This window comes from Marmota monax, unplaced genomic scaffold (assembly GCF_021218885.2).
Source record: "Marmota monax isolate L192 unplaced genomic scaffold, Marmota_monax_Labrador192_F-V1.1 WCK01_AAM20220418_F8-fsc00004, whole genome shotgun sequence".
NCBI lineage: Eukaryota > Metazoa > Chordata > Mammalia > Rodentia > Sciuridae > Marmota > Marmota monax.
Genome location: NW_026692881.1, coordinates 6,613,234 through 6,624,704, shown reverse-complemented (window position 1 = coordinate 6,624,704; position 11,471 = coordinate 6,613,234). Strand labels below are relative to the sequence as shown.

The following is an 11,471-nucleotide window of genomic DNA, read 5'->3' as shown; positions in this document are numbered from 1 at the left end:
CCTGTAATCAAATAGGACCTTTGTTAATAATGATTCTTAAGGAGAACATTAATTAATACCCTCAAAGTATGTCTCCTGCATTTTTTTCCGTATTTGATTCTGAGAATCAAAAGTTGTAAAAATAGATTATCATGAAAATATCAGAAAGGAAGAGGGATATGAAAAAGTCCACATAAAAGTACAAGAGACAGCATAAGTGGTCAGAAGAAATGCGCGGAATGTTCAAGTGTTCACTGCAGGTGTATGGATTTCTTCTTTTTTTGAAATGAACAGTAGGGACATTTCCACTTCTTTTGTGAGCTGCATTAGCAGGGCTCTGGAAGCCAAGCTTCTAAGGTACTCTTGGGTTTTCCCACCAGACTTTACCTATTCCTCTATACTTGTTGTGTGCTTAACAAAAGGCTTTAGGCAGTGATCCCCACCATTTATTCTAGGCCAAACACTGTGGGTTAAAATTCCATAATTTTATTATGAAATAAAAGCCCTGTTCCCTCCCTTTCTAGAGTTTGTAATCTGATTGCAACATTAAATTTGCATGCATCTAAAATGACAGAGAGAGGAAAGCCCATGGGAAATGAATAGCACAGGGAATGTATGAAACTATTCTTGCTTTATTGGAAATCAAGAAAACCTGAAGGGCACATGTATTCTCAGCAGGAGCTGCATCCTGAGAACAACGTGTGTGAACTCTTGGAACACTTGAACTGCTGTGTGAACTCTTGGAATCAGACATATGCCTTTCAACTTGGAATTCATTCATTACATTACTTGACATCCATTGGGAGCCCACTAGAAGCTTGTTGCCTAAGAAATTATTTCCTAACACTGATGACAAAAGAATATAAAAACCAAAATCCAGCAGGAAGTCATAGAGGAGTGGTCAGAACAGTCTACTCGGAGAAGATTGATTGACCAAAAATCAGTTTTGATTAACACAATTATGGATAAGTGAAAAGAGTTGGAGGGCATTTTGTGTGTGTGCGGGGTGGGGGGTGGTTGGTGATAGAGATTTGCAAACATGAATGTGGGCTTGCACACATCAGGAATGGAACTGTTTTGTGCAGTGGCTACTAAGAAGGGGTCACAACATTCTGGTCTGACCTTCTTTGTCTTGAATTGGGTTTACTTTGTTTGACTATGTAATAGATGTTCTGGGAACAAAATTCAAACAGACATACTGTTGAAGGTAAATCTTCCCAGATGACTATCTCCCTCTCTAGAGACTACCTTGAAGAGAAAATATCCTTTCCCAAATATTTTATGCCTATTCAGGTGCTCTTAATGACAATTAACCATTTTCCCCTACTATATCCTTTATTATTTTAACAGCAACACATGATAGAGCCTGTTGTGATATGCCTTTTTTCCTTCTTTCATTCCTCCTTTCCTCTCTCTCTTCCTTCCTTCCAACAATGTTAACATGATATATACACTTCTGTACTTTTATCTATTTATATTTAAATATATCTTGGAGATAAGAGTTCTATATTTTTTCATGTTGAACTGCTTTATTGTTATTATTTGCAATAGTGACATGATATTCCGTGTATGGAATGTTAAAATCAAATTAACAAATCCTCCAATGAGTCATTTTCAGTCCTTTTTAGTTCTTTGTTTTTATAAACAAAGCTTCATGAACACCACGTACATGTCTTTGCATGCACATGCAAATATTCATATGAATGGAATTGCTGGGGCAAAGATTGAGATGCTCTTTTTCATTTTTTTTTTAAATACATGACAGTGGAATGTATTACAATTCTTATTACACACATAAAGATTCAGTTGCTCTTAATGACAATCAACCATTTCCCTTTTACTATATCCTTTATTATTTTAACAGCAACACATGATACAGCCTATTTATCTATGTCCTTGGTAGTATACTCTTAGGAAAGATATTTTTCTTGCTGATCTGAAATGGCCTCACTTGCAGTGTTGGTTTAAGTTGCTTTTTATGAATGACACTGACAGTATTTCATGTGTTTAAAAGCTATTTTCAAGGGGAGGGGAGGGGAGGGGAGGGGGGATAGTAGAGGATAGGAAAGGCAGCAGAACACAACAGACCCTAGTATGGCAATATGTAAATCAATGGATGTGTAACTGATGTGATTCTGCAATCTGTACATGGGGTAAAAATGGGAGCTCATAACCCACTTGAATCAAAGTGTGAAATATGATATATCAAGAACTATGTAATGTTTTGAACAGCCAACAATAAAAAATTAAAAAAAAAATAAATAAAAGCTATTTTCATTTTCTCCCCATTCCTGACCTTTGCCCATTTTTCCCCTTGGGCTGATGTCTTTTTGGTCTTGATTTACTAGAACTATTTCAATATTAAGGAAATTATTTTTTTTTTACCTAGTAATGTATAGAAATATTATCATTTAGTTTGTCATTTACCTTTGGACTTTTTTAAGGTATTGGCTTCATGTAAGATATATTGTAATATAGTTGAGTTTATTAATAGTTTGGGATTTTGTTTCATACATACAACTTCCAGACCCTACAACTTCCAGACCCTAAGGTTTTTTTAAAATTATCTCAAGAATTCTTGAGGCAATTTTATGATTTCTATTTTTTGAACACTGAAAACTTTGATTTATAAAGAATCCATTTTGGAGTTTAAGAAGCCAGGAGGTGGGACCAGTTACCAGGGGAGTTCTAGTCTCTTTTTATTCAGCAAATACTGAGTGACTACTGTGTGCCAGCCAATGTGCAGAGCATTGGGCCAGAGAGTCTCCTGGGGAATCTGGTACACAATGAGAATAAACCAGGGTCACATAATCTCAAAGCAAGTGCTTTGGTTAAAGGAGCTTTGGCTCAAAATCCATATGACAGAAGGAAAGTTGATTCTAAATATCTGCATTTGTATGAGAATTCTTAGAACCTGAAAGAGAGAGAAACAAGTGAAAAGCCCAGTCATCTGCTCAGCTCTCTCCGGCTGGGGCCTGCCTCCCCTTCCTCCCCACCCCCACCTTCATGACTAACACACAGGACCTCCTACTCCTCTTTCTTCTTCTCCTTTACTCTGAAGTGCAGAGACCTGGTAGGAAGGTCTCTCGAAGGCCTTCTGCTCTGCTGGGTGGTGGGCCCCACCTGTACCCTCTGAGGTTTCATTCCTACCCATCCCATCCAGGGACACAGAAGGGTCAAATCTGCCAGCATCTGAGGCCGGATTGCCCAACGGGCATCCCAGTCCTCTCCCAGGGCCTCCAGCTGTTGATTGTCCCTTTCTATTCAGTTCCTGGATGAATCTGGACAGTTGCCACCCCACAGCATCTGAGGCATTTTCAGAGAGTCTTTTATTGGCGATTCTCCTTAGGTTTATGATCAGTTTTCCCTTCTCAGTCAATGACCCGTGTATGTTCAAGCCTGCCAGGTAATGGTGGATGGCCGCGTCGTCGCTCAACCTCTGGTACTGCTGGAAGTTGCCATACCGAAGGTGGAGCACTTGTTTCTCGGAAGGAGGGAGATCCTTACTGAATTCTTTCTGGAAGTAATACTCGGCTTCATCGTACTGGCCTGTGATAGCATACAGGCAGGCAAGGTCCGAGCAGGCCCGGGGGAGGTTGATGTTCAACTCAACAACTTTCTTAAAATGATCCACAGCATTTTTCATTATTTCCCGTAGTTTTTCTTCATCCTCATTAGTGGTGCACTTTCTTGACCTCTGTATTTGTCTAATTTTTGCTCTGTAGCAGCATCCAATCTGGAGATGTTGGTAGACATTGTTGGGTACTGATTCTAATGCCTTTTTGAGCAATTCTATAGCTGTGTCCAGGGAGCCTTTATTCCGGTAATATTTAGCAGCACTACAGAGTACATCTGTTGGACAAGGTGTTTTCTTCAAGGCCTCTTCAACCAACTGGTCTCCTTCAACTTCGGCTTTGTTCTTGACCTTTTGAAGAGTCAGAGCCAGGAGAACATTAACATACTGGTTGTTAGGATTCAGCTGGATGGCCTGCCTCAGGAGGCGAATGGTGTTTTCGGTTCGTGCTTCGTCACCCAGACGGTACAGTGTGATTGCCAGTCCTAGGGAGAACTCAGGATTGGTGGGTTTCCCTACCAGAGCCTTCTCAAAACACTCCTTAGCCCGTTCATAGTATTTTTCTCCCCATTTTAAAAGTGCCCATCCTTCTTCACAATCAATCTCAGGGCATTCGATTCTATAGGAGCTTGCAAATGTCTTACAGAGTTTTTCCACCTTGTTGATGTAAACCTGAGCTTCTGAGAATCTGCCCATGTGATAGTAGATCCACGCATAGTTCCCCCAGGTGACCATGCTTCTGATTTTGCCTTGGTGGTCTTGCTGCTGCAGATTAAACTCCTCTGCTCTGCGAAGGTATACCAGGGCCACCTCATGCTGGCCTCTGAGGTGTTTAACATAGGCAAACAGATTGTACATGATCGTTTTGAATTCTGTGTTTAGAAATTCTACCTGATCACGAACTCTGTCTTCTAAATCCTGTAAGGAACTTTCTTCATCATATAAATTCCAGGTAAAGTGACATTTCAGTTGTGGTAAGATATTTTCCAAGGAATGTTTGGCAATTTCACTACAGGGGAAGAAAAAGAAGGAATTGAGGATAACAGGCAGCAGTAGCAAAGCAGTGCTTTTGGGGCATGGCTGCTTGATCACATCTCAGATATAAGATGAGAAATTTGAGACTTTTTTCATTATTCTTAAATACTAGTAGCTCAACTCTGAGTCCCATGCCCTCTTTTTCATTCTGTCTCAAACAAGGTGGTGAAAGAAAATTAACTAATGGAGCAGACATGGGGGTCCATTAGTTAATTTTTGTCATACTAACATGGGGAGCCAGCACTCACCCTGAACAACACTAGCTAACTAGCTAGTCATTAGCTCAGTGTCCTGGCCAGGCCAACCTAAAAGTGCAGGAGAGCATTTCCTTCCACCATAGTTAGATTTGCTTCTAGATTTACTGGGTTCAAGTCCCTTTTGCCAATCTGCCCAAATACTTGTAGATCAGTCAATGACCTGCGTATGAATAGAGAGAATGCTCTGAGTCCTTTCATAGGAATGGAGTGTGCATACAAAATTAGTTTATTCAGGTTGTTCCATAGTGAGTATTTTATCCATCTGAGGTTGGGCCTATGAGGATAGAGCTATTTATGTCACTGTCCCCATTGATTTGCTTTGCTGAGCTGGCTCATAGGACAAACTCAAGATCTAAAATAATTCAAATGCTTCCTACTCCTTACCTGGATGGGTACCACCTGATGCCATAGCCCACTACCCTTTCCTCCTGGTTAGTGGCCAAATTCCCTGTAGCCACAGAAACAACAGACACATTGTGTACAAAGAAGGAGAGAAATCTGGAGTAGATGAGAAACACACCAAAAATTCTACTCACAAAAATCAAGGAGAAAACTATACACAGAAAATAAATAATACAAGCATCATTTTTAATAGCTAAAGGGTTCTAACAAATGGTAAAGAAAATTCTAATGTGAACAGGTCATTTAAAATTTACCAACATATATGAAAAAGGTTATTGATAATCAAAGAAATGCAAATTAAATGAAAAATATTATTCAGTTATAATTTTTAAAAAATTGAATCTGACAAGAATATGGTGAATTGGACATTCTCATACAAGAGTACTTGGAGAATATTTTGACTAGAACTTTTAGGGTATTGTTACAAAATGTAATAGGTATTTTAGACATAAAAAATTTGAATTTTAGGAATGTACAAAACATTAATTATTCAGTCAAAGGTTGTGATGGTCTTTTGATATGTCAACTTGGCTAGGTTGTTGTCCCCAATTATTCATTCAAACACTAATCTAGGTGCTGCTATGCAGGTATGTTGTAGATAGGATTAAAGTTTATAGGTAGTAAATTTAAGTAAGAGAGAGAGCTAGATAATCAGGACAGGCCTGAATTAATCAATAGAAAGGCTTTAAGTGCAAAGCTGACCTTCTGTAGTCAAGAAAATACTTCCTGTGACAGCAGCTACAGCCTGTGCCCCAGGGTTCCAGTCTGCCTTCCTGGATGGCTTGTCCCATAGATTCCAAAAGCCTGTCAACCCCTACAGTCCTATAAGACAATTCCTTGCAATGTCTCCATTCTAATGTCCACCAATTCCTTGATATGTCTCTTAAGACATATCTTCTATTGCTTTCAGTTCTCCGCTTAAACACCAGTTGTCTGAAAGGTTAATGAACTAAGGAGGCTCACTGCAAAGACAGTTACAATTGCTTAAATTTTTCAAAAACCTAGATGATGTTCTATATAAAAATATTTTAAAAAGCTGGGTGCTGTGGCGCACACCTATAATCCCAGTGGTTGGGGAGGCTGAGACGGAGGATGGTGAATTCAAAGGCAGCCTCAACAAAAGTGAGGAGCTAAGCAACTCAATGGGGCCCTGTCTCTAAATAAAATACAAAATAGGGCTGGAGATGTGGCTCAGTGGTTGAGCACCCCTGAGTTTAATCTCTGGTACCGCCCTCCAAAACAAAAAATTTTAAAGTATTGTAGGACAAGCAATTGAACATGATACTACTCTAGTTCCTTCCTTAAAATTCACTTTAGACTTTAATTCACAAGGAAAAAAGAAAAGAGGAGTACAAAATACAACAAAAATTTGAAGACTCTGAATGAGTTAGACAAACAGTAATTGCTCACCAAACCCAAGAAAAGTAAATCTACCAGCCATGGGAGAAATTTAAAAAAGCAACCTAATGTATAATGCAGAATTCTCCAAAGGCTCAGGTATTGGTAGCACAGAGTGCTGCAGAAGTGTGTGTGTGTGTATGTGTGTGTGTGTGTGTGTGTGTTTAAAGAAAGTTCTATGTTAGAAAACCAATTTATAGTGCCTAAAATCTTAAAAATCAAGAACAACCAATAATCATATTATTTAAGTATTTTACAAAACAGTCACTAAAACACTTACACAGTAAATAGTAACCTCTAGAGAATGGGAAATAGGGTGGAATGGAGGTGGGGGTGCTGCTATTTTCCGTACATTTTATAGATCATGTTGACTATTTAAATGGTGTGCATGTATACATTTGATGAAACTGAAAAAGAATGAATCTGGTATAAGGTGAGAAAAAAAGGAGAAAGGAGAGGGGAAGGAAGAAATGAAGGAAAGAAGAAAAAAAGAAAGATACATACATACATATACTCGCACAACTGTTTTTTTGAAAAATTTTCAAAGTTGACCATGTATATTACACTTAGTTTAATCTTATCTTTTCACTTAATAATACACACACACACACACACACATATGCATATATGTAGTTTTTTTTTCTGGTTGGTGATATTAGGCGCAATAGGAATTTTCCCCTTATACTTGATGATAATTTCTTAACATTTCTTTAGTGTGCTTTCTGTATTTTTATCCTGAGAAAAATTTTTCAGGATTCTAGTTTGTCCTTTTACTTTTTAAAGACCACTGAAGATATAAAACAAAACAGAAAGGGAGTGCATGGGTGTTGGGATTAGTCATGCCCAGCTTCTCTGGTGGTTCTAGGGGACTTCAGAGAGAGAGGATCCTTGCTTAGCGACATTCTGCGGTTCCTTGAAAAAGAATTGCTCAAGGTAATCAGCTCATCCCCTACCAGCGCTGCCACCGCCGAGCTCTGATAAAGAAGTACGCCACCCTTAAAAATTATAATGAACTAACCTATGCTTCTGGCTGCCTTTCAGATGAAGAACCTAAAAAACAAGAGCCTGTGAGAACATTTCTGCCCCTTTTGTATTCTTAACTGATGAAGATGTGGCCGCGATGAGGGATTCGGATAGCCCGCCCCTCCCCCTCCGCCAACAACAAGCGCGACGTTCCTCCCAGCTCCAGGTCCTGGCCACTTCCAGTTTAGGATTTCTAAAAGCTTCCTTTAGGGGAAGCCTCTAGGAGCCCAGATGTGCCACAGAACTTAAAATACCAGATTTAGGGGGAAAAAAAAAAGATCATTCTTTGGATTGTGGCATGCTGCATATTTAACCAGATGGCAAAATCCAGCCCTTGAGAAAATCTGCTTTTAGATTTTCAATGGCATTAGACATAATTTGAAGGAATCAATACAAGAAGAAGAAGAAAAAAAAATCCTTTACCTCATGGTCGCTGCCCTGCGGTCCTGCAGTGTTCTGGCGAAGGCTGATTTGCTGTTCAGAATTCTGCCTAAGTGGACTGCGGAGCCCAGAGGAAAGGAAGCCCCGTGCTGTTAATGAAGGGTGCCTTTATGTGTATTTGCAAATATGAAATGGAGCTTGTTCCTGGCAAGTACTACTAACTTTCATCTACACTGGTTTCCTGCTGTAGGAAAAGGAGACTTTCACAGGGAGAGCTTTTATTTTTCTGGTTGGGGACTCAACTGGGATGGAGTGTTTGGAGGAAATGTGTGCAAGGCAAAGGGAAATTTACTAGAGGGAGGATCAGGAATGTAGCCATGGGGGAAGTATAAATCTAAAAATAACCATTGGACTAGGATGGTTTCTGGAGAAATGTCACCACTAGCTAATAGTGATCAAAATTTTTGTTCGGGACTTCATTCTACGTATTCATTTACCAGATTAATAAGAGAAGATGTGCTATGGTTAAGTGCCCCTGGGTTTAATCTCCAGACAATCAATCAATCAATCAATCAATCAATAATTCAGAGAGCTTATGCAGCCAGCCCAAGGAGGGAAGTTCAGGTCTGTCTGACTTGTACATTCTCATTTGTTCATTGTGCTTGAGATCAAAGACTCTGGATCTAAATTGCATGGGTACCAATTTCTGCTCTGCCATTCACTACTTGTGTAAACTTGTATTCATTCTTCATCTATAAAGATAATAGGAGTTCACATAAATAAGTTATTGTGGAGCCTTAAAATGGACCCCAGCATATGATGGCTGCAAAGGGAGTATCTGCTCTCACTGTTGGATATTTGGAATGAGTTTTGGCATTGGCTCTAGTTCCTGGCTCTGTCACCAACTGCCTTGACAGACAAATCATAAAGCAGGCCTCATTTTTATTCTCAGAGAAATAAACTAATTAGCCTGCATGATCCTTCAAAGGCCTTTCTCAGTATAAAAATCTGTGACTCCAAAATCTCATGGTTCTGTATCCTGGAATCTAGTTCCCACCATATGTATAAGTTCTCAATATCTGGCCCTATGATGGATCAGACCTCATAGCCCATGGTGTGTCTTATTGCCAGATACTACCATTGATCCTACCTACCTTTAATGCCTCCTCTCAAGTAGACTTTTATGTCCTAAAGTAGTTCCAAACTGAGATGTCTTCATCAGCTATCAAGTTGTCTTCATTAAGCTATCAGTAAAGTGTAGTGGTGACATGCTTGGGCTTGGTTTCTGGAATCTTTTTTTTAAAAAAATATTTATTTTTTTTAGTATTATGTGGACACAATATTTTATTTTTTTTACCTTGAATTGATTTATTTTTATTTTTTATTTATATACGACAGCGAAATGTATTACATTCTTACTACACATATAGAGCACAATTTTTTGTATCTCTGGTTGTATACAAAGTATATTCATATCAATTTGTGTCTTCATATATGTACTTTTAGATAATAATGATCATCACTTTCCATCATCATTTCTAACCCCATGTTCCCTCTCCCTATCCCACTATGAATCAGCCTTCTTATATCAAAGAAAATATTTGGCATTTGGTTATTTAAGATTGGCTAACTTCACTTAGCATTATCTTCTCCAACTGCATTTATTTACCTGCAAATGCCATGATTTTGTTCTCTTTTATTGCTGAGTAATATTCCATTGTGTACATATGCCACTTTTTTTTTAGTCCATTCATCTATTGAAGGGCATTTAGGTTGGTTCCACAATTTAGCTACTGTGCATTGTGCTGCTATAAACATTGATGTGTCTGTGTCCCTGCAGTATGCTATTTTTAAGTGCTTTGGGTATAGACCAAGGAGAGGGATAGCTGGGTCAAATGGTGGTTCCATTCCAAGTTTTCCAAGGAATCTCCATACTGCTTTCCATATTGGCTGCACCAGTTTGCAGTCCCATCAGCCGTGTATGAGTGTACCTTTCCCCCCACATCCTCGCCAACACTTACAATATTTTACTTCTATGTGGTGCTGAGGATCGAACCCAGGGCCTCATGCATGCTAGCATTCCACCACTGAGCCACAACCCCAGCCCTGTTTCTGGAATCTTGATGCCTGAATTCAAATCTGTTTCTCCACTTACCAGTTGTTTGACCTTTAATAATAACTTGAGCTGAACCTTAATTTGCATATATGTAAACTTCAGGAATTAATACAAACCTGGTAGTGTTAAAGAGAAATTTTGCAGCAGGTATTTGTTTAAAACAATAAGGCATACTATTAAAGACTATTGCAATAAGGGAGAGAGACTATTGCAGTAGAGGAGAGAGATGGAATTCAACACAAATGTGGATTTATAGCCAACTGACAGTGTAAGAGAGTAAAAGGAAAATTACTAAAGAGGAACTTGGTTGGATATCAAGGATTAGGGAAGAGGAGCTTAACTGTATATTAAAAGTAGGGGGCATTCTTAATAAACTGGCTTATCAAGATTCTTTCCTAAAACTGGACTCTACAGGCCAAAGTCAAGGCCAAGTTAAGAAGATGCCTCTGGCTAGAAAGGAAACTGACTAAAGTTTCAGGTCAAGGAGGAAATCTTGGCCAAGAGTTATAATGAGTACTTAGCAAATATTTACCTTCCATCAGAAATAGCCACTTGGGTTTTTAAATCCAGGTTATTTATGATTTCTTCTGTAGCAAGATCACAATTTGAAATATACTAATGTGCTTTTCCTTTTGTATTTCCTTATCCAAGACATTTCACCTATAAAACCTGAGGCAAGAGGGTTTTTATTTTATTTTAATTGCTTTTATTTTTTAAATACATGACAGCAGAATGCAGCACAATTCTTATTACACATATAGAGCACAATTTTTCATATCTCTGTTTGTATATAAAGTATGTTCACACCAAATCATGTCTTCATACATGTACTTTGGATAATGATGTCTATGACATTCCACCATCATTGCTAACCCCCTGACCCCTCCCTTCCCCTCCCACTTCTCTGCCCCACCTTGAGTTCCTCTATTCTTCCCATGTTCCCTCTCCCTATCCCACTATGAGTCAGTCACCTTATATCAGAGAAAACATTCGCCATTTGTGTTTTGGGGATTGGCTAACTTCACTTAGCATTACCTTCTCCAACTGCATGCATTTACCTGCAAATGCCATGATTTTATTCTCTTTTATTGCTGAGTAATATTCCATTGTATATATATGCCACATTTTTTTATCCATTCATCTGTTGAAGGGCATCTAGGTTGGTTCTACAGTTTAGCTATTGTGAATTGTGCTACTATAAACATTGATGTGTCCCTGTAGTATGCTGTTTTTAAGTCCTTTGGGTATAGATTGAGGAGACAGATAGCTGGGTCAAATGGTGGTTCCATTCCAAGTTTTTCACGGA

At 38.8% G+C, this 11,471-nt stretch overlaps 1 protein-coding gene across 1 annotated transcript; it reads right to left on the bottom strand.

Moving 5' to 3' along the window:
* Window positions 1–840: 840 nt before the first annotated feature.
* LOC124096475 (interferon-induced protein with tetratricopeptide repeats 2) lies at window positions 841–8,378 on the bottom strand. The gene is made up of 2 exons (XM_046450368.2): window positions 8,092–8,378; window positions 841–4,562 (listed from the first exon to the last, which is right to left on the bottom strand). Exons 1-2 carry the CDS (start codon window positions 8,094–8,096, stop codon window positions 2,990–2,992), a joined length of 1,578 nt encoding a protein of 525 aa, XP_046306324.1. The 5' UTR covers window positions 8,097–8,378; the 3' UTR covers window positions 841–2,989.
* Window positions 8,379–11,471: the final 3,093 nt, after the last annotated feature.